The 24,685-nt window shown below is 37.2% G+C and overlaps 2 protein-coding genes across 2 annotated transcripts in view; one reads left to right on the top strand and one right to left on the bottom strand.

Moving 5' to 3' along the window:
- Mub (poly(rC)-binding protein mub) overlaps positions 1-24,685 on the bottom strand; it is a 124,528-nt gene that overhangs the window by 99,662 nt on the left and 181 nt on the right. The window contains exons 2-4 of the mRNA XM_083051911.1: positions 14,508-14,632; positions 12,909-13,105; positions 12,763-12,803 (exon numbers count right to left, since the gene is read on the bottom strand). The gene's annotated coding sequence lies outside the window, so the exon portion shown is untranslated. The remainder of the gene's footprint in view (positions 1-12,762; positions 12,804-12,908; positions 13,106-14,507; positions 14,633-24,685) is intronic.
- On the top strand, positions 20,814-23,291 carry LOC145943985 (uncharacterized). Its single transcript, XM_083051918.1, has 4 exons — positions 20,814-21,589; positions 22,363-22,664; positions 22,821-23,090; positions 23,175-23,291. Exons 2-4 carry the CDS (start codon positions 22,392-22,394, stop codon positions 23,289-23,291), a joined length of 660 nt encoding a protein of 219 aa, XP_082908044.1. The 5' UTR covers positions 20,814-21,589; positions 22,363-22,391.

Genomic DNA, 24,685 nt, shown 5'->3' on the forward strand with positions numbered 1-24,685 from the left:
GAAATAAATCACTCTCTTGCTCTTACGTTTTTTCTTCTCGTCTTATCAACTTGATCTAATCTTTTCTTCCTTTTATAATTTTATTCTGGTATCTCATCGTTTGCGGATTGCGCGGATAAAAGTTTGACATAACGGAGATGTACAGTCTCTTGTATCTCATAAAATTGTGGAATTAGAAGAGAACTTCCAAAGAAGTTTCTCTCTCTCGCTCGCTCTCATATCTTGGTCAGTGATATCGGCAGGTCAACGTCAGGATATCTGGTCACTGAACTTCTGCCATGAGAAAACGAAAGTTCGACAGCGGGGGAGGGGGAGAGCTTTCAAACTGTGACACTACGTGCGAATATATCGCCGTGTTATGGTTTGGTGCTTTTGAACGGAAAGTTAAACACGGAGTGGCAGGCAAAGCGAGCGTACAAAGTACACTTTGCCTCCTGTTAGCGGGATTAATAACTTCGCCGCAGCTCTGACTCCTTCCATCGCCCATAGTTTAGTTAGGTTGCGAACGGAAAATTATGACCGCGCCGACGAAAAATCGCTCGATAAAACATTACCATCATCTTCGATAATTGGTCATCGAAAGGACAGTTGTAAAAAATGTGCCAATGTTATAATACAAGAGAATCGTCGAGAGAATTTCCCGTATTTATGATCAGACATCTCGCGTGATATATAATTGAATTTTGTTTCGGAATCCAAGAGTATCTCTTTGTATTTTTCTAAGATGTAGCGCTTTATTTGAGGCTTTATGGTTTCCGAAAGTTTAGGATTAGTTCCCGATATACACAGTCACCAGATGATACATACCAGGTGACTTACCGCCACGTCGAAAATACATCGTGGTCTATCTCGACTACCGCGCGTTTTGGAGAGCCGGGGTTAAGCGGTGTCACACGGGGCAGTATCGGCATGAATGTTTCATGAGACAGTTCGCTCTCTCACTCATACACATGCACACACAAACACACACACACACACACGGGATCGCACACGCACGTGCGTGGTCGTGTTTGCCGGGACGGCAATTCGGTGAACGCGCGCCTAAATCATTGTCACCTCACTGATTGGCCGGTGTCCATGGTTTTCGTAAAAAAAAGAGCGTCCCGACAGCGCTGACTCGTCGCATCTCGGCTTTTTCGTGCCTGGACGAACGTTCATTTGTATTTTACCGCGGAAATGGCGAAATCACGGAACGAGCGATACGCGCGCGAGGGAGAGAATTTAATTCGCCTGCGAGAATTTGAAGAAATTATTTCGTTTCCCCCAGAGGATACGTCGATTAAAGCTATGTTGATAGCTATACTAGTAATATACGTTTATTCATCTTTTTTTAGCCTCTTACAGAGAGAGTCCTCTTAAAAGGATCGATTGCTTTTCGATATATGTATTTATACAGTTGGTTTATCTCTTCAGGATTACTTTTATTTCTCTCTCTTTAAATTACTCTTCCACATTTTACATTCAGTTCGCAATAAATACGCGTATGTGTGGATGAGATCTTTTGTATTCACTTTTAAAAACAAAATGAGACTTTCAAGTTGTGTATAAAAAAATATATGAAGCAAGATTTTTGAAGAGCGAAAAAAGGAAATATTCTGAAAATTATAATCCGAGCGAAACCGGGGTGAAAATAAACGATTAATTCGTATCGCTCGACGTGTTCCCGATCGACGACATTTTGGCAGTTTTAGGTCGGCTGTTTATTGAAAATATGCCGGGCCGCGCGACGTCAAGTCATGTCATCGGCAAGCGAGATTGAAGACAAGAAAATTGATTTCGCGCGCTTTTGGCCGGGAAGGAAGGAAGGCCGAATTCACACAAGAGTCTCGACACAAAGCCAAACCTCGAAAATAGATTGCGCGAATCGCGCGCGTACCGTTGCAAGCCTTTTCAGAATACTACCTTCAAAAGTACTTTTGAGAAGGATACGGGACCGCTGTTCCTGACAACTTGCGCGCGCAAAGCTTGGCGAACAATGAAAAGATGTTGAAATTTGCGCAGGCAGGTATATACACGAGAGTACGAGATCTGCCTTGTGATATCTTGTGCAAAGTTTTCCCCCAAGTTAACCCCATCTTTATCACCCGGTTTATACACTGAATGCAACCAATCCTTAAAAGCCAACATTAACATTAAATAAGGATCTAACGTTCAGTATAAAATATGCAGAACATTTCAAGACGCTTTCTATATATATGTGCTTTAAATATATATAAATAATACTGGATGTTCTTTTAATAGCAATTTCTGTGGCCAATTTTCTTAAATAACATATCGAGGCATCAATCATTTTTGAGTTACAAGCGATTGAAAATTAATGTTTTTTTCGCAAGCTAAACTTTGCCAAATAAAAAAGTTAATAAGACTATACAGTTTTGTTTAATTTCAAGTGCACTTTAACAGTTTACTTTAACGGGATTTTAATCTACTTTAATAAATTTTTTATTTGAGATTTAATTACAAAAACATGTATAGATAGAAGAAATTCAACGCGAATTGACGCTATGAAAAATAATGACTTATTGTTAGCTTTAAAAAAATTGAACTTAATATCAATGTAAAAAGATATTTGCTTTAAATTCTATGAGGAAGGAATAAAAAAGTTGGATGCAACCGTTTATTTCGCGTCGTCTGAAACGATCCGAAATTGCAGATCCGGTCGATTGATCTCGGATGAATATTTAAGCCTGTGACACTCTAACGTATCCTTTCTGCTGCCTTATTTCCCCTTGATCGTTATCCTCCTGCACATATACACGTACGCGACACACATACATACATTAAATCTGTATCGCCAAAGAGAGAAATTTTCAACGACGTCGATAACATTGACAACTTTTTCATGCCGTTTCTAAATCCGTAAATTTATCAGAGGCCAGAAAAAAAAATTGCAGAAATAATACAACACGAGTAGTAATTATAAAATACATTTTACAGTAAATTAAAATATGATGAGCTTAATTATGTAGGCGTAATTTAAACCACGTTCCTTTCACCTTGCTCTACTACGTCGTTATTTAACGTTGAAAATATTCAGCTTAAACCATTCTCTATAGCGTCGAGAGTCCTCGCTCGTACGTTTGCGAACTTTTTCCTAGAATTTTTACGCCTGTTATATATCGCACTGGTGTATCGTCGCACCTAAACGGCGAGCCGCTTCGTACGTCGTGCAAATTAAATTTTATCGACCAAGTTTCACCGCAGGAGATATTAAGCGCGCGAGCCTATGCACAAATTATATCCGATAAACGCGTTTAACATTTTTCGCAACAAGCCTCTCATCTATTTTGTTGAAAAAAAAGAAAAAAAAACACGACAATTCACAAGCAATTTTTTTATTTTAAAAAAAAGGGGGATAAAATATGTATGTAATAAACGTATTCTTGTGATAAGTTTACACAAGTACAAATATTCGCGGATATACAACGAGTCTTTATTAGAGAAGATATTATTGCTGGAAAGTAATTAACAAATAACGTTAATTGCATAAACTTTCTCTCTCTTTCTCTCTCCCCATGCAACATAAATGATTCTCATGAAATTCTAGCCATCTAGTTTAAAGTCCTCGAAATACCGTCTCTCTAGAACAATCCGTGATATTATATAGAATTGTTTGCGTGTGTATATTTCTCTCGGAACGATAAATGTAAATGTCAGAGCGCAATTAAACGCTTTATGAAAATTATTAAGCGTTTTATGAAAATATATTTAATGTTGAAGTTTACGAATCTATCAATATTCACATATTATTGCATAGATTTCATCTGATGTTCTATTTTCCCATCAAAACGAAATGGAAAAAGAATAATCATAAAAAGAGGATAATTCTGTGACTAAAAGACCAAATCCTTTGTGAATATAAATAAAAAATTTGTTCTCCAATTTTCAAAAATCACAAAATTGGTTTTGTTTTTGTTACAAAGTATTAATCTATTTTTTATAATATATATTTCTTCGCTTTTTATACCGCGTAGACAAAATATGGTTAATCTGGAACGTTTTTTAAAGCCGAAATTTTTTTTCTAAAACATCCGCTTAACGAAATTGATTCATCAAAATCATTAATTGTTTACTTTTTATTCTAAAATTCTTTCTAAAATTATACAACTGTACGGATCGTACCCAACGATTGTAGTTTATGGAATTCGTTAGCCGATTTCCGCAAATGGTAGTTTCCAGTCGCCGCATTGTTAAATCCATGTGAGCTTTCGAACGGTATAAATCACATTCCCGAGGTATATCATAGTCACCCAGCCAAACACAAAGGACATATACACGACGAATCGTCGAAGTGTGTGCTGAGGGATATTCTCAGAACAAAATATATATTCAGCTACTGGAAAATATACTCAACATAAACTCGAGAAAACGAGTTGCAGATTGTCGTGTCACACGACTGATAAAATTATGACAGAACATCAATTCTAATCGAATGACCAGCAAATACATGACAAGATCAGAATAGTGTATCGCAGTCTTTAAATTCATTAATGTGTCTCGTTATTCCTCAATATAAAAAAAGGGATGAACGAATATACTATAGTAGAATGATATGCAGTCATATACATCCGAACAGACTTCACACATATGCTATATTTTAAAAAAAGATATGTAGCAGTCTCCCTCTCTCTCTCTCTGTATCTTCCCTCCCATCTGATGGCATATTATTAGTATATTTAGAAAAAAAAATGAATAAAAGTCCCAACGATCGAAGTTTCAATTAAAACAAAACGATACAACAACATATCTCGATTGAGGTATTTTCAGAAATAAAATAAACGCGTCGTGCACCTCATTGTTTGGATCGGCATTACGTCACGAAGTCAAGGAAACGGCGATAGGCCGTCGCTACGCTAAAAAGAGAAAGGAGCAAGACAAAGACCGAGAACCGGCAAGGGAAAGAGAAAGAGAGAGAGAAAGTGAGCAAAGAAGGGTATGCGGGGTTGAAGGGGGAGAGGAGGGAAGCGGGCGCGAGAGAGATGTGACGCGTGGCATCACGTGGTGTATTGATCGTTGCGCAGCATCCACGAGAGCCATTCCGGCTGCCAACCTTCCTACCTACCCCAAGCATTACCCCTTTCCCTCGCGCCCCGTCTGCAGTCGCTTCGACTCACCCCGTGCCCTCACCATCCCCCTCACCCTCTCCATTCACTCGCCCCTCTTCCGTCCCTCCACCCTCCGCGCCCGCGCCTTCATTCTCCGCCGACCTCCACTTCTGCAACAAACCCCTTGCGTTTCCTTCCCCTCGTTCCCTCTTGACGAAACCCCGTCAGACATCCATCGTCGTGTATCCAGCGAGTTAATTATTAAATGCATCGTCGTGCCTACCCCCACTCCGCAGCGCACACCCTCTTTTTACCCTCATCGGCTCACATAAAGTCTCTCTCTCTCTCTCTCTTTCTCATCTCTCTGTTCCTCCCCCCCCCCCCCCGCCCCGCCACCACACCCCGGAGACAAGACACGGTTCATCTAGAATTTTCGGCTGGCGCTCCCGTGATTCGCGGGTTTAACATCAAAGTGAGTGTAAAATTGCTTTCATCACCTCTCAACTGCGATCCTGAATTCTCTCAAATGTATGTTAAATTTTTTAATAATTTTCTTATAATTATTCATATATGCGAGCAACAGTGTCCAAGATATGTCTATCGGCGCAACACTATATTACAAAATTTTTTAAAAAACACAGGTCTCTTTTATACATATCAATTTTTCACATTGAAAATTTAGCGAGAGTTTGCTCGCTCGCTTGTCAAGATTGACAGGATTCAAGATGACATTGCATAAAATTGTAAGTGTAATATTTTTTTCCAGCGATTTATTCTATTTTCCCAAAAGGCGCACTATAAGGCACGTCAAAAGCAACGTCAAAAATTCTGCTGACGGGAAAAGATGAAAAATGATCCGACATTTATCGTCGTGCCACGTAGACAGTGAACTATTTAACATGTCAACTCGCCTTAGAAAGTCCGCGATACACTTCGTGTTTTATTCGCGAAACAACTTCGATTGTTCAGCGTCTAATAAGTATATATACAAATGATATACCTTTGCGTATATAGAAAAGCTTTCTAGCAAATGGATTCTTTTATTCCGAAAAGCATTATCTATTCAAAAACTTATTAGATGACCAGGGAGAGAAAGTGTGATTATGTATTTCTTTCGTGTATTGCAAATATATCAAATGTAAATGATACGAGTATTTTCTTTTTTCCGGCCAAAAATGGAAATGCGATAAACAGCGATAAATTTAATCTCTGTTAATATTCGCAGCGTGACATTACATTCGCTGTAAACACTTTTTCGCAACCGCGGTATATAATATCGTCGCGCTAGTTTAAATGACGAGTATTGACTTGACCCGGATTTCGGCGGAAATCAGGGGATGTATTTACGTGAAAATCCACGCGCGAAACAGTCCAAACACGGGGAGCGTGATTGCATATGAATTTTCGCACCGCGTGAAGAGACAGAGATAGACATAGAAAGAGAGAGAGAGAGAAAGAGAGACAAATTAATTTTAATCACAACGCACGGCAGACAAAACCAAATCCCCGTCGGCGATTAGTCATCGAGAAATGATCATCAGTTTTAATGCAAAAGCACGCTAATTTCTTACATTAATTTTTGCATTTTGTGAATGTTTAAACTCTTGCGTAGAATCGATAATAAAATTATTATCTGTCTGTAATAGTCATAACGTGTTAATCGCGGGAAAAAATAAAATATAATCGGATTTTGTATCCAGAAATCACATACAGGACATCCCAAATTACCAGATATCCTTTAAATAATAAATAATTTGAAATCGATTTTTGAAGTTTATTTCAATGAAAATGTTTCGAATTAAATCGTCATTTATTGCATTTTTTTCATCATCTTGTAATAACTGAGTTTCAAATTAAAATTTTATTTTCAAAATAGAATAAACTCGTGAGGTCAACTGAAAAATGTAATTTTTTGCTCTCCAAAAAGTGTAGTTTACAAAAAGCCTTTTCAATTGCTTGCCAAGACTCAAAAATCATCGATGCCTCGATATTTTTCGCTATGGAAAAATCGAATTTAAATTAACCAGAGAAAATCTGTGATTAAAAAAACATTTTATGATTAGGAGATATTAGTGTGTAGCGTTTAAAATTTCGCTACCTTATTATATCGCGGCGTTAATCGTGGCGTATCGTTTGTTTGATTATTGCGCGAGCTACATACATAGCTGTGCGTTTTAGGTCAAACAGACGCCAATAGGGAACACACGTCAACTACAGGTCATCGGTGTACATGGGCGCTCTTACCGAGAGCTACTAATCAAAGTGCCACAACATTGTGTATCGCACCGCGTTGCCAAGAACATTACGCCTCTCTCTGATGCGGCCGAAATGGCCGAAATGTTGCTGCTCGTCACAGAGACGATAACATGGTATCCTCATCATTGCGCACGCATATAAACATTAAATTCCCCGTAACGACTCGCCGCGAGTCCATTTGTCCGATGTTTAGAGATGTCAGATGGATCTTATCAAAGGTGCGTCTCGCATCAAAGCTTTCTACTCTCTCTACTAAAGCTACTCAAACCTTTCGCCAATTACGCGACAGCTATCATCAATCATAAGACGGGTATCGTCGCTTTTGCCAGAGCAATTTGTTGAAACTAGACGGTGGTCTCTATTTGTGGAGAAAATATCACGATATCATGATAGCAGCATGATAGTTCAGTCAAAGGAAACGAATGAAAAGGAAAGAGCATATTAAATTGAACAACTTGATGCATTAGTATAATATTAAATCATTTTTAAGATTAATTAAATTATAAGAGGGCAGTTTTTTTTATGAATGTCTATCACTACTCAAATTTTCAAAATAATTAAATATCGAAAAAAAACGATAGCTTTCGCAGAATAATTTTAATCCGATAATCCTTGTAATAGATCGTGCGTACTTTTGCAAGCATCAAATATTTGTAAAATAGAAATAATTTTTCTTCTTTGTGAAGGTGAAAATGATTTACAAAGCTGTTTCGCAAATTCTTCTTAACAATCTTTCGTAGAAGTGTCCACGTAAGCCAAAAGACTCGATAGAGAGGCAACAGCGAGTAAACTTCTGATTGATTGCAGATACGTGTATACGATAAAAACGAGAAGTAGAACGATCAGAGAGCGCGTCTACCGGCAGGGGATGGACGCGACGCAGACTTCCGGTAGAACAAAGAACGAAGCCGATTTACTCACCCCCTCGGGCCGAAAGCCCTCTTTGCTAGCTCCAGCTTGAAGACACTCGGTCAAGAAACAGCGGAAGCTCGAGCCTCACCTTATGACGACGCCTGTAACGAGAGAAGGGCAATACGGTCTCCAGATCCAGTAGTAGTAGTTTTCTTCTCACTTTCGCGACACTGTCGTTGTTAACCGTGCTTTCTTATGTGACGGGCAGAAGGGGTTAAGAGAAAAAGGAAAGGAGAGAAAGAGAAACGATTGGGATTCTCCTGCGAATTTACTCAACGGACCGTGACAAGACTGCAAACGCTTTCGATCGAAAGCAACGTCGGCCGATGGAGACAACAACCTCATGTACGTGTATTTTGAGAGAGAGAGAGAGAGAGAGAGAGAGAGAGAAAAGAAAGGGGTTATTGCGGGGGGATAAACTAACTTTAGAGTTAAGGATCCCAGCGAAACGGAAGAGAAGACAACGAATGAGTACGATGCATTTTGCGCACGTTGAAACTGCCTCGCGCGAATGAGGGACACGGGCGAGGAAGGGAACAATGATCTTGGACACGTTGCCAGAATGAACTCTGGCCGACCAATCGTCATTCGTAGATTTACCTCCCCTGATGAATAGATATCGCTGTACCTCGGCCAACTGCGGCCACCCGAGGATGACGCTAATAGATTACTTAGGTAGAGCATCGAACGTCGATTGAAAGCGCTTAATGTCGGGGTTGCGTGGCTAACCGTGTTCTTTAATGACGCGCTACTCACCTATCGACCTTATTCTTTCGTTGGTATTTTTTCCCATCGTCGTCTGAAAATGCTTTTATATACGTTTTAAATATACCAACTTTGCGTTACAAACGCATTTGTTTCGAAAATTTTCTCTGTCTCTCTTTCTAATCAGTCGGAAAATTTATATAAGTGAAAGATGATTCGCTAGATGTGGAACATTTTTGAATAAAGTCAGATACAACTTATTGTTAGCGCTCGCAAGAGAGATTTTTCTCTCCTATCATTTTTCTCTTACAAATATATCGTGCGTTCATGATTCATTTTACGAGGATGATTTACCGATTTAACGATTTGTTTTCTTTTTGTATAGCGGCGCGGATTTCTTAGTCGAAAAATTTCGATAAAACGACGGACCGCACGCTGTGCTCCTCGTCTCGTAATAAGTATGAATGGCTCCCACGAGATATCGCGATAATAAAAAGCTAGAGAGTTGATGTAGAAGGTGGCGATGGACAACGCGGCAGAGGGAAGAACTAGATTAAAGAAAGATAACTATATCATAATCTTCAAAATCCAAGAGATTCCCCATGGAAATCTCTCGCCACTTGCGATCTTTTTATGCGGAGGAAAAAATTCTAAAAAAAGAAAAAGAAAAAAAGCATCGACCAGCCACGACGTGTTTTATTTTTCGCATCTACGAATCGAAGGTGAAATTTGTATACACTTATTATTAGATAAAGTGCATCTATAACTAAACAGATACGAACTCGGTCGACAAGATTGGCAGATACAATTGTTTTCGATCTTTCAATTTGATTTCCGATTTTCTCGAGCGTAAATTCACATTCCAACCGTACCTTTTGTATATCGCGCTATTTCGCACTTGGTTCATGGCCCTGGAAGTTAGCCTATTTGCGTTACCTCCGATAACGCGAGAACAATGTCGGATTTTCGTCGATGCCTTACTGTATCTATGCAGGAGTGTCGCAGGAGGATAATAATACAATGCAGTCACAAATACTAGCGCAGCCTTCGCTCGTATTCAGCTGCTTACTCGAGTAACAAATTAGACGACATTGTCAATAAATATCCACGTCATCCAACAAAAACAATGAAAATATATCATCATTCCTCGAAAATTATTATTTTCCAATTAAGAAACTGTAACGTGCGCGAGCTAATCGATTATATTCAATTTCTCAAACCTCTTATACAAATAGCAAGTATCATCAGTACTATATTTGAGAAATAAAATAATTATTAACTGAAGGAAAAAATATTTCAAATGAGATAATAGCAATTTGCGTTTAAATAGCATTCAAGATCGTGAAAGACTAAAATTCTATTATCTATTTTTATCGCTTATAAAGCATGTAGATCAATTTTTCATTAAAAAACGAAATCAATTTCAAATCCATTAAAGAACTTTTAGGTGAAAAGAAAAATGCATTATAAATAATTGAACGAGCACACGTCATAAAATATAATATTTCTATTTTTCTGTTTCGGGTGATAAAGCGTAAGGTTAAAACGGTTACCGAACCTTTAAACGCTGATAAAAATTCTACGCGAACGAATTTTCCAGTTCTTTCACGTCGCGATGCTTCAAGTTCCGGCGAAGCGTTTCAGCTTCACCCAGAAGCTCGTTGAAGTCAAGTCTTTGCTAAACTCATCGCGAAGGAAGACTACCGAAGTGATAACCCAGAGTGTGAGAAACTTGCCTACATCCTGTACTTATGGTAGACATAAATTGTTCCGTCCTCGCTATGCGTTTTCAAGTCTTACACCGTCGAATCTCCGTGAATTAACTACGAGAGAAGGATTGTCTTTCTCCCCCGATTAACACGATCCTTAATTCTATGTACACGATAAAACTCGACTGCGATCAAAACTCGCAGACGCGAAGAGTTGGAGAGCGGAATTTAAACGAAAAAAAGAAAGAATTACAGTACGCAGTTTCGATGCTACAAATTAGCGTAACCTTTCTTAACTTGAAAGTAGGTTAAATTAAATTTGGCTGTATAAAAAAAATTCTCCTAGTAAAAGAAGAAAAAGTTTCGATTACAATATAGTCAAAAATTCAAATTATTAAGAACGTTATTTAAAGTTTGTTGAATAAGCTTATAAATAAAGAGATTAAAAGCGAGAAAAGTCACACCACTTTTGATATCTCGATAAGATGTAAAATATAATAAAGGCTCATTAATGTTGAACCGTATAATTCTGCATCGTGCATAAAAAAACTCAGTGGATTATTATAGAAATGTGGAAGAGAGAAGGGAAAGGGAAGGAAATTGCGAGAGAAATATTTAAATCGCGTTCTAAATCGAAGCTGATGTGTATTAGCGTGTCTCGGAGAGATGGTTGTGGAAAAACTAAATTTAAATCTAAAACGCGACAATGTGTGTACGAGTAAACATATCAACGTGTCGCAAATATCCCGGGAGGATGCGTTCGTCGCACGGCAGGATGGATAATCGATTAAGTCGGGGTATATCCACTTATCCGCTTGCTCTCACACCCCGCAGAGCGCAAATTCCAGAATCTCAAAGAGGCTGATACACGAAGTACCACCTTAAGACGGGACGGATACGGCGCTCAATTTGCACGGATCCTTGGTTAAGCCTCCAAAGTGATAACCGATCCGCTAGATGCAGCCGGAGTGGATCACGAAGTTCTATAACGCATCCCATTACCCGCAACCCCTACATCGTCATATCCCCGGTAAAACGCGCTTCGACGAATAATTACTTCACTTACGTATATACCACGCGTACTCAAGTTTATCCTTCTTTCGCATCTGCTTGCGTTTATTTACATGAAAAACGCGGAAATAATCGGACGCAAAATCATTATAAATTATTGGTGGGATCCTTGAAAATTCTCGTTAGACGAAGAAAATAATTATTGTGAAATAATCTATCGAAATTTAATGTGTAGATACACGATACGTCCTGTATCGAAGTGGACTCGGCGTTGGATACGTGAAGCGCATGTTGCGAGGTGCATCTCTGAGAATTTCCGAGGGAACTTCCGCATCTACTTTCGCGAGAGAAGGGGGTAGACGCACACGCACGAAGCGCCATCGTAATCTCAATTCAATTTGAGAGCTCGACGTTGCAGGAGTCCCTTTCGTGATAATCTCCGCCGGAAATACTAGACGCACGGCCGAAACTTCGCGGCTCTAACGCGATTTTCAAGTAAATTTCACTCGTCGACACTGCCATTAGGGTGACACGCCATGGCTCTTAGTCGGAGTATCACGCGGATTCACCGCCCATATGTGTCTTAAACTAAACTTGAAACGCTCGATGAAAGAGTTCGTTTACGCGATATTAATACAGCGTAGAATTTAATATTTTATTCAATCTTTCTTCGGATCATATATGATCAATTAATAAACGGTAAGATTTTAAATAAAATTGAATATACCAGAATCAATAGCGTATAAGATCTTATTATTTAAAGATCTTCAGTTGAAAGAAAAAGATGCGCATATATGTATAAATGGTTCCTTTATAAGAAAACAATTTTTGATTCCTTTCTAAAAAAAGGCATGTTAAGTCAATTCTCGCAAATATTGTTGCCTCTAGAAAGGATGCAACAAGACTTGCGAGAATCCACTTAATATGCCTTTTTAGAAAGGTATGTTATAATATTTTAAATTCGATTAATATTTTTGACAATTATCAGCTGATTTTTGTCAAAAATATTAATCGCAGATAAGATATTACAACATATTATTTAAAGCATATTATTTTAATATTTTTAACATATATACGCTCCCATTCCAGCTATAGAAATTTATAAAATACAATTTCTCACTCACCGATACGTAGAATAGCGAAGTTGTAGTCACAGCACATTGATCTGAAAACAAAATATTCAAATTATATATATACATATTACATATGTGTGCGTCGAATATCTCATAAACAATGCAGTTTATAGAAAAAATGTTTTTATATTGCATACCTCACAGTTGCCCCGCAGTTGCCCGATGCCACTCCGGGCCTCCTCCTCCTCTCTTAGTCCATGGTAGCACTCACGACACTCGCGAAAATACGAATAATTACGATCGCCCGACACTTTACACGGCACTCCCGACTCGTGAAACTTTACACGGCACTCCCGGCACGACGCGTGAATCGCACTATGTATCGCAATGCTACCTGTAACAAATAAAATACATACATATATTAGAATAATCTTATTATTTTGCATTATAACATACACAATATAAATATGTAAGCTAGAATTAACGATAGATATATCCACGGATCGCAACACATTCGCGCGCGCGAAAACAGATAGTTGGGTTATGTTGGCGAGAGATTTTGCATCCAATTTTTCGTGAAATATGCGTTTCGAACAATTACGACTGCATATTAACGTTGAAATTATGATATGCGATTGATAAATATTGCAATACAAAGGTTAGAAATCGTTTCTAACGATTATGCTTACTAATTAATCACAGCGGGACGCAGCTCCAACTGCCTGATACTCGCGGCGTTTCGGTAATGGCCGAGGCTACAAATATCGGCAACTTCACTCTAATAATGCGCGCGCGATACGATATACATGACTTAATATTAATAATTAATTAAAACTCAAAGGAGATTCGTTCGAAAAGATTATAGCTTTAAAAGATATAGAAAAAAAAAAAATATTAATCGAGAATAAGGTATTATAACATATTATTTACAACATATTACTATTTTATAACTTTTACCATATTATTATTTTAAAATTTAATTAGCAAATTATAACATACACAATATAAATATAAATAGGTAAGCTAGAATATTTAATTAGCAAATTTTATTAATAGTTTTTGACAGAAAAATCAGCTGATTAAGAGACATTGAGAGAGAGAGAGAGAATGTCTCTTTCTCCGCAATAATATTTTCTCTCTCGTATTCATAGAAATGTTTTCGAGATGTCTTGTGTATTTGAAGCTTGATTATTGTAAAAATTAATTAATTTGTTGTATAATAATTAATTTGGATAATTTGTCAGTGTATCTACCGAGCAATCACAACGTCTGATTAATGTCTTATATTACTACTGAAAAAAAATTAATTGAAGCTCTACATGACATATATGATTAAAGCGTCAGCCGATTAAAGCGTTAATTTGCTAATTAATTTTTAAAATAATAATACGTTATAAAAATTAAAATAATATAATATGTATTAAATAATAGGTTATATAATACTTTAAACTCGATTAATATTTTTGACAGTTATCAGCTGATTTCTGTCAAAAAATATTAAACGAGAATAAGATATTATAACATATCATTTACAACATATTACTATTTTAATTTTTTAACATATTATTATTTAAAAATTTAATTAGTAAATTAACGCTTTAAAAAGCTAATTTCTATAAAAAAAAATATTAATCAAGTTTAAACAAACTTTATATTTTTTTTTTTAAATATCATTTTTTTAAATATAAAATCGAAGAATGGCGCGCGCGCATAGTGCGCGCTTGTGTTGTTCTAGTCATTATTAAAGAGGAGAGTCATTCTCATTTTTTCTCAAACAAACAAGTTTCGGCACTTACCTTATTATGTAGTCGACATCTGGTTGCGCTTAAATTTGGATGGCTAAAGACAGTTTCTGCAAAGTAGACAGGTCCTGCGATGGTTCGTCATAAGTGGGCGGTCAGTCCTCATTGCAGCATCTCTCCTGAAAAAATCCAACACTGTATTTCTCCCACTGAACTCGAAAGAAGTGATGATAATCAAATATAATCAACGTATTAAACAAATGTTTATTACGTCACAAACAACGTAAAAAATATGATCGCTATGCTGCTCTTGGAATAATGTTACATTACGCAGTCAAATGTTACATACACACACATGCACACGCATACGCATTGTTCAGAGATAGTTTGATAACAAACCTCGTTAGAAAACGAGTAGTGGACTGATGGGAGACATCGCGAAAGAAAACGGACCGTCTTAAAAGTCCCGCAGCGAGGATCCTTTTAGCAAATTACGAAGTTATCGGAAAACTCTCTCGAAGGGGGACACGCCTCGCGGCATTATATTTAATAACGTCCAATAAACGTTACTCTCCACCGCGCTCTGCTTCCTTTTTTCTCCTTCTTGCTCTCTTTTCTTTCCTTTTTTTTTCTTTTTTTTTTGGTTGCCCCTCGTTCCATTCTTCCGCTCTACTCGTTCCGTTTCCACCCTTCCTCCCCCTTCGCCCCGCTGTTGCATTTTCTTTCTCTCTTTCGGCATACCGCTAATATTCTTAAGTTGCGTCATATTAAAACGATCGATTTCTCGCTCCGCGATGTAACCATCCGGGGACAGCTGACTCTTCTCTTCGCATCGTATATCAAAAAACCGATATCGACCACTTTCAGTCTGGACGCGAGTCGAATAAACGGTTGCCATTAACCATGAGAGTCCTGCGGCGTGACACAACAGAAATTTGTACATCCGGTACATGCTCTCTCTCTCTCTCTCTCTCTCTCTCTCTCTCTCTCTCTCTCTCTCTCTCTCTCTCTCTCTCTCTCTTTTGCAAAGCATGTAGCTTTTATGTCGATTACGTTAACACGTTGTCATACTACGATATTTTGTTTTCACGGAAATACGAATCCCTCGACCGTTTTCACGCACAAATTGTCTCGTCGAAAATACATAGTCCTCCACTAGTTTGCGTTTCTTACGCAATAATTTTTAAATTGCGTTGTAAAGGTTGATTGCTATTTAAATTTAAGCATTTTTTTCTCTTCTTTTCCTTCTTTCTCGTACTAAATAAATTTATATAAAATGAATTTTCCCCTAATCTATCTAACTGAGCAAAATAAATGTCATTTAAACAATTTATTGGACGTGTATTTGCTAATAATATTTCTTTTGCTGTTTTTATTTCATTTTGAATGAAAGGTTCTATCGTACATTTTGCCTACTAATTAAATTTCTACATGTTACAATTTGTTTTCGTTAATATACCCAGTCTGTCAGAATCTCAACTGGACGAGGCACAAATCAGTTGTGACACGCGAAACTTTCTTTTTATTTGCTTGATGTAAAACGAAGGGGTGTCGAGAGTGAATCAAACGTTTAACACGCCGTGTTGAAGACGGTCGTCAGGACCATGTTTTGACCATGTTAAAAAAGCGCGGAACGACTTTGCGAGCAAAAAGTCGCAAAAGGAGAGAAGTCATGCGAAACGGAACGTAACCGGTGCGCCAGGATGGGATGAGCAGTAGTATTTATAGTATGGATTGTGTCTGCTTGGCAGTTCGCCATCAGATGAACGTCTATACGGAGAGCCTCCCTATGGGAAGCGCAAGTAGCCGCGAGTGCTATTGATAACTATTGTCCTCTGCATTTATCCGCGAGTCGCTTATTCCCTCGCAATCCTTGAACTACCATTAAAAAAAAAAGGAAAAGTTTTATCTCACTCGAAAGAGCGGTACACACATACACACGCACACATACATGTACGCACACATATACGCAGACAGTGGCGATGGTTTTTCCATGCCGGAGCTGCTGCAGCAACGAGAATGAATCACGATCGGGCCCGATACTCATTCGCAAGCTCGACCTGGCTTTTATTAGACTGGCTGACACCGAGGATCACTGCCAAACTAGGATCGCGCGAACAATGGCTTCCACGTATCGGATCGACTGAGCGAAAATAACCACGATTGCCCGCGCTTCCTATCGTCCTCTTTTTATTTATTCTTTTTCTATCGAAGTTAGAAAGTAGAGAGACAGAGAGGGGGAGAGAGCGAAAGAAAAAGAGAGAATTCAGTGGCAATTTTCGTATTTTTATCTGAATAAGAGATCTGTCGTGGATGAACGAAATTTTAACAAGTATATTTGCATAGTAAGCAAATTTAAGAAAAGAAAGGAGACGGAAGTGGATATCTCTGTCGTAGAAAACGGATTGAAGTGATACAGTACGGTTGATATTATGCTTTCAAGATGATGTCTCTGAAAATATTTGTCTCGCGTGTCCAGAATCCATCCCCGTCTCTCTAAATTTCCCCATTCCTTAACTTCTGAGATTCTCAAACGACCTTAAGATACGGCGGAACTCTATGTTTTACTCCCATCTCGTCTGTCCTGCACAATGCATAATATTATACGTATGTAAGGAATTTTTCTTATATGCAAAATGTATTCAAAAAGAGGAAAACTTGAATAACAAAATGCAAGAATATAATCGAATCTTTGATTTCGGGAGTAAAGACTTTGCTCTAAAAATGTATGCTCGAAAAATAAGTTTGCACAATTTTATAAATAAATAAATAAATTATTACATCATTTGAAAAATGATTATGCCACGTGATAATCCTTTAACCTTATCTTGCAACGTCTTAATATACAAATAAAAAATCTTGGAGTAACGTTTCTTGGAAAATATTTTATAACCCCCCTTTTGTCACCCCTTTTCTTCGCCTATAAAAAATCCTGAATGCGCCGTCGCTCCGACCTTTACCTGCTACCAAGTGCAGCACGGTGAGATGCGCCATTGTTACCGTTTTAGCTTTTTTCATCGATTACCGTTACCCCAAAGAGAGTGAAGCTTAGCGTCGAGGACCGTTTTTGTCTCGCGTGTCCCCCATATCCCCGGGATTAGACCTGGCTTTAATACCCGACGACAAGGGATTTCGACGGGTAATTGAATCAAGACACGTCGACACGCCACGTTTAAAAGTTAAAAGTGTTTGCCCGGTCGCTATACAGATTTGTGTAATTTCGCTCGGGTCATCCGCGCGCGGTGACCGACTCAATTAGAGAAACTAGATTCCAAAGCAATCCGGAATAGCTTCTTAATCGTAATTGAGAGATCAGTCGAGTTTCGCCTTAATTAAGTAAAGTGCTGACAAAATAATACGCTACCTGAAGTAAACGCGAGAAATCAGTGTACGGATTTTATTAATTCATTATTATTAATATAAAGGGTAAAGAAACAAATTATCAAAAACCGACAAAGATTGTAGATTTTTTAAAGTGTTTAAATCTTATGCTAATTGGATAGAATTTATCCTTTCTTTTTGGATAAAGTTAATAAAGTATGAATTTTTACTGTCATAAATATTTTGGAATATTTTTTTCCGTGAAATAAATTTTTTTGTACAAAGTGCTTTATTTAATCAATAGATAAAATGCTTGAAAGAAAGTACAAGAAGTAGACAAATTGCAGAATGGAATTCTAAAAGAAGAGTTATATAATAGTTGCTCTGCATGTAAGATGATCGTGATTATTCAGTTTGCAGAAATTGTATCGTACAATTATCACATTTTATTCGCATATTTAATATTTTTGCGATTTAGTATATGCAATCATTCGTAGATAGATATAAAATTTGCATTTCGCAGAAGAATTGACAACAAAAAACCTGTGAAATTGACAACAACAAAAATTGCGAAATATTGTGTAATGTGTAATTGACAACAACTCGAAATGCGAGAATTTTCTATTTTTACAAAAATAATCCTAAAAGTTAGCTATAATTTTCACTTTAAAAAATGCGCGAAAAAATATATGATATCATATTTAATGTATAAGCATATACGAGATAAAGTAACGAATAAATAATTGTAATTTATTACGCTCCCCCCTGTGTGTTCCCAAAACTATAACTACTTTTTTTTAGTTATGCGCAGAGGACATTACGATCAGCCCCTTTGATACGCGAGCTAGCACACACATGCATGTTAATTCTTTCTGACTGACAAAACCGGAAGCGGTACCCCCCTTTTTGTGTCAGCTGGCCCGTGGACTTAGACGTGTCGATTCGGCGAGATCCGGGTTTTGATCTATCGCGCGGAAGAATCCGATCGCCCTCAGCCAAGTTGTCCGTGTATTCACTGTCGAACCCACTGGTCGGATGGATGAGTTTCGTTCGTCTGTATATATGTATCCGTGTGGCTTATACTCGTCCGTAAAAATATCGAACAGTTTCGAGGCTGCGCATATATGTACGTGCACTTGTACGAAGAGAGATACAGGCACGTATATATATGCGAACGATATTTTGTCAACGTGTCAAGATTCACCAGCGAGATGATTAGTGGAAACGCAATCAATGTTTTATTGCGATGTCTCGCGAAAAATTAAAAATGACACCGATACGTCGTAACAGATATCGAAATCGCGTCTCTTTAGGAGAGAAATCATAATATTGATGATATAAAAATATATAATAATAATAATGAAAAATTATTAAAAAGAATTAAAATGCAATTTATATTAATATCCACATTCATTTCGCGCAGTTTTAACACAAGCTCGTCTAGTTACAGAACGAGTCATAATATTAATGATATAAAAATATTATATAATAATAATAATAATGAAAAATTATTAAAGAGTTAAAATGCAACCGACTGCATTAATATCGACATTCATTTCGCACAGCTCGTCTAGCATTGAAGCGAGCCCCATAGATGATCCGTGCAACCTATACAGAGTGTATTTAACGTGGGCGAGAAAGGTAGGTAGGTCACACAGGCTCTATGTAAAAAGCCGCGCGCACATGGATACATGTGGATACATAATTCGCAAGGCGATTTCCCCGGCGCGGCGCCGGCCTCAAAGGAGCAACCAGGTGAAGTGTATATTCCGTACTCGGCGCGAGGCCACCTTCGCGCACGCACGAATAGTCAGGTGGCATCGGCGCGCAAAGCGGTTATTTTTAGTTCAATTTGTCGCTCGAACGGTACCATAAAGCCGAGCGCGCCGCGTTATACTTATATATATATATATATATATGTATATATACATACATGTGTACGAGAGCCATGGAAAAGAGGAGAGAAAAGGGGGGAAGAGTGCGAGGTTCACCTCGTATATGTATATGCGGCATTTTACGTGAACGTGTGCGAATAAACGTCGCCGGGATCGTTAAAAGCGTCAACTAGTTACCGCGACGAAACTTTCGCTTTGCGCGCGACAGTTTTAATGCGCAGGAACGCGTGCGAGGGGATTACTTTGTAATTCCATGAAAAGCAAATTCCCATCATCATCGGGCATAAAGATGTCCCGTCCCTCCCTCGTTTACGGCCCCCTGGCCCGCGACGGTCCCCCGGGAGCCGAACGTTGCGAGGATTAACTCTTAACTGTACTGACGTTGTGGTGCCAACTCCCTCGGCCGTGTAACCGTATTAAAAGTTGGGCAAGCTGTTTTACGAACATTTCCGAAGAAAAGGATTCCAGCGAGAAATAATTTATCGAGTCTATAAAAGAGTATATCGTGAGAACCGCGGACCCACGTAACTATACTTATGTTTATTTAAACAATAGCGTTTATACGCTGACTCTAAAGTATTTCGAGAATATGTTTATATCCATTTTAATACATATTTCTGAATTTTAATGTTCTGCTAATAGAAATGTTTAAGTATGTAGATCGTTGAATAAGTCTTGCAATACGTTAATTCTATTAGTACCTCTGAATCACAAACTATATAAATATCTGTTCTTTCAATAGACAAGGATTTGAAGGAAAAAATAATTAGTTAAATTGAAATGAAAAAGTGTATTGATCGTGTGGTATGTAACTGAAATTATTTTGAGAGTGTAAAAATAAATAAAGCTGTATTGCAAAACTGACTTATAGTGACGAGAATGTATTTTCTTTAAACTGACATCATAAAGTTATATGCAAATCATTTTGATAGCAGTATGCATATTAAACTGATGAATAAAAACGAAAATTAAAGTATTTCGATTACGAGATGACAGTAAGCCATCTCCAAAAAAGAATTCGTGTAATAAATTATAATCGTTAATATATCTGTCGACAACATTCTAGTAGATAAAAAGAGAGATTTTAATTGTAAACTCTTTATCATCTCGAATAATTCGAAAAACTTTATTCGTGATAAAAACTTGTTCGTTACCTTTGTTTTACATCATAAACGAAAATTCTGTCGAAGAGTAGAGGAATCAGTCGACTGGTTTCCTCTCCGGTGAGGTTAGGCCTCCGCGGAGTCGGAGTTTTTCTCTCTCTCTCTCTCTCTTTCTCTCTTTCTCTCTTCGCTCTCGACGCATCTCTACGAACGTTTACGCGTGCATAGGCCTTCGCAGCGAGGCACGAATCAAAATCAATAAACCGATTATTGGCCGCGCTGAGCGGAGATTACGTCGCTTTGAATTGACACCGCCGACGCGCGAGTGCGATTCAATCCCGCATCCCGCTTTCCGCGACAGGCGGACATCCGTCCCAGTTTCTTTTTTTCCACCAGAGTCTGACGCAAAAAGCAAAATGGCGCAAGCTCTGACCTCGCTCCCGCGCGCGCGTTCTCCCCTTTCTCGTCCTCGTCCTCGTCCTCGCGTTCGCGAAATCAACTCGACGTTCGTATTCAAATAGCTATGAAAGACGCCGGCTCTCATTTTCCGCGTAATTTCACCGCCTTCGAGCGAACGCGCGTATAATACGCATTTACCGCGTATACCGGAAGAATTTATCAATAGCGGCGCGAATACGTTTGACGGTGATGTTAGCGTTAGAAACTGTCGTCGCGCGGCGCCACCGTACAAAGTGGCAAGTGGCAAGATTGGCAAGTGGCTACAATGACCATAGACTAGAAGATTTATACAGATAGCGCGCTCTTATTGAAAACGAGAAGATGGCCATAGACAAGAGAGGATAATATAGAGTCAAATGTACGCTTTCCTTGTTCGATTGTGACAATTGATGGGATCGACAGAGAAAGATATCTAATTCTCTCTTATTAATGCAATCTTCTTGTTTCTAATTTTGGAGCGCGCGATAATATTAGCGAGAGAGCAATATCGAAAAAAATTTAGAAATTATTTGAAACTTGTTGCATGCAAAATAAAATTATATATGCAAGAGTGCGAAATTATCCTTTTCTAAAAATTATAAAGAGATGCTAATATATATATTTTGAGTCACTATCATGATATTATTTAGAAATGTGACGGAATAATTAAAAACAATCGATTCATCAGATATATTCAGATTGTTGTCATAATTAGATAGTTTGATTATATATTGCTGCGTTAAATTTCATTAATTATGTTGGACATGACGAACAAAAGAGCGCAGTATTATTTGATGTAAAGAGACAAACATCAGATAGTTTTTCCAATTAGATTGTAATAGTAAATATTTCTAGTTCCCAAAATTTTCAGTTTGGCGATATAAAGATCTTCGAATAATTTTCTCGTATAGAAAACGTTATTTTTCAATCGCGAAGATCTCAGGAAATTTAATAAACCCATTAAAGAAAGAAAATTTATAAAAGAATCAGGTTAGAGATTTAATGTAATTAAACTCGATTATTCTCGCAGATTTCTCAAGATTTCATTGTAGATTATATACTAAAGACACACGATGAGATATTCTAATCATTTTAGTATATGGATATGTATCTGATACAATTTTATTTAATAATTTCTATTTTCTCTGAAAGAGAAGTTTGACAAGATACAGTTTGGCAAAATGGGTCAAACTATGGGTAGAATGCCTGAAACATGGCAAGGTCTCCTGGAGGAGAAAGATCGTGTTTTGCACTGGAGTTCCGAAGTGTTGGCAAGAGTACAGGATAATGTTACGAACGAGGATACGTTCTTGATGGACTATGATGACGACAAGGTCAACGCTAAAATCGATACATGGATTAAAACTAATCAGACACGAGTTGACGAGACATTCAATAAGTATGCGAACGTGTCGGATGCACTCAGAAATGTAGTCAAAACTGGAATTGAAAAGGTGATGAATTTCATTTTTTACAGAATCTGTACGTCAGTAAGGATAAAATTTTTAAATTATTAAAAAATTTTAAATTATTTTAATTATTACATATTTGTAAAAGTAACAAGTATTGAATCTGTCACAAAGTTAATTTTTTTATCGCGTAATATTTAGCTTGTCGAAGAATTACGAACGAAAATGCGGAAGGACTATCAGAATACGTATAACGACATAAAAAAGTTTAACAAAAAAGTGGACCAATTGGGCATGGATGAAAGGAAGATTCACGCCGATATACAAAAATTAGAGGAGGAATGCGCAGGAGTTGTGCAAAAATTCCAAAAGAAATTCGGACCATTGCGAGTAAAAGTTTTCGATAACTTGAGAACTGGCGAAAAAATGATATTCCAAGACAAAAGATTAAAAACTGATTTCACTAAAAAGGTATAAGCGCTGTTCTTAGACTCTGCAATTTCTGTCTTCTCCCAGAAATTCGCGTAAATTCAATTGCGTCTCTTTATTTTTAAGGTATACGATATTGATCACAAATATTCTGCCGATTGTACGAAACGGATCGACAAAATGCTTAAAGATTTCGAGAAGAGCGCGATAAAACACGAAACGCGCAATGATAATGATGACTAATTATACAGAATGTCTCGAAACCATTAGATTACAAACTTTGACTTATTTAGAATTAATTTTTCTTTAAAGAACATGTCAAAGCATAAAAAATATAGTCTTTGAATAATTAATGATTGAAATTCGAAAATTTTAAATGATCTAAATTTAAAAAAAGAGATAGAAAAAAGAGAGTAATTTTTTTCAATTTTTAATTTTGAACGAATTTAATAGATATATAAAATTGAAAACTTAATTATAAAGATATATATTTATGTTATATTTTAAAGAAAGTTGAAAGAATGCGTTAAATAAGAATTCTTTCGAGATTTTCATTCAGGAAATAAAATTATATAAGGACTTCTCCAATAACTCTAAAACACTCTGTATAGCCATCAGATTTCTCTCTTCTTTCCTGGATCGTGTCATATATATTATTTATTCGAATCTTTTTCGAGATGTGATCGACATATCCGCACTCGATACCATCAATACTATAGAATGATCTTCGGGATCCTTCAAACGAAATATTTTCGGCCGCGTGTTTGTGATTTTCTCTAGCGATCCTGCGATAGGCGTGTATGCACGTACTCGGAACGAGAATAACGAGAACAGGAAAGAGAGGCAAGACGACATCAGACCCTGTTATCAGCTTATTGTTAGTTGGGGTAGGCTCTCCCGGAGACTCTCGTGATCGGGAAAGCATGACGAAGCAAGTGGTTTTACGCGGCTCTTATTGTTAGACGCCTACGCGACGTTCCAGGAACGTGTCGTTTAAATTCTCATGTACCATTTATAAAAGAGGTACCGCGCTGACACACTTGTGTACTATAATCAGTACCAGAATAATCGAATTATATTTTTAACCGCTCAACAAATTTACTTCCATATAAAAGAACCGATGACACACATTATTAAATCATTTTACATTTAATTACTAATACATCGATTATTATTGAGATAGAAACTATTTTAAAAATATTTCTCAAAATATTTCACACTCTCTTTTAATACATTTTTATGGCAAATATATAATAGAATTTCTAATACTTATTGTTAGATATACTGTGTGTGAATTATTTAACTTTTAAATATGATAAATTTAAGCCAAATATGTATTAAAATGGAACTCCCTATATATCTTTAATAAAATTTTCAAAATTTAATGCTTTCAATTATAAAGGCAATATGGTTTGCAGCGCTCAAATTACACTGCTCTTCTGATGCATATGATTTTGACCCTGTTTGAAAGCTGTATATAATACAATTTACACATTGATAACTGAATTTTCATATATATCGCTTCTCCATGTGTATGCAATGTGAATGTGATATATATTACACAATATATATATAAAAAACAATAAAATATAGTTTTTGTAATAAGTAGAGAATAAATGAAGGGAAACAAATATTAT

The sequence above is a fragment of the Prenolepis imparis genome, unplaced genomic scaffold, assembly GCF_030444845.1.
Source record: "Prenolepis imparis isolate NDT839.2.m4 unplaced genomic scaffold, iyPreImpa1.0 SCAF_12, whole genome shotgun sequence".
Taxonomy (NCBI): Eukaryota; Metazoa; Arthropoda; class Insecta; order Hymenoptera; family Formicidae; genus Prenolepis; species Prenolepis imparis.

What these genes read in the sequence shown, in the direction of transcription:
- LOC145943985 (XM_083051918.1), top strand. Translation starts at nt 22,392, where the DNA reads ATGGGTCAAACTATGGGTAGAATGCCTGAAACATGGCAAGGTCTCCTG. An exon ending in TCAAAACTGGAATTGAAAAG is followed by an intron (nt 22,665 to 22,820) that starts GTGATGAATTTC and finishes CGTAATATTTAG; the next exon opens with CTTGTCGAAGAATTACGAAC. An exon ending in AAACTGATTTCACTAAAAAG is followed by an intron (nt 23,091 to 23,174) that starts GTATAAGCGCTG and finishes TTTATTTTTAAG; the next exon opens with GTATACGATATTGATCACAA.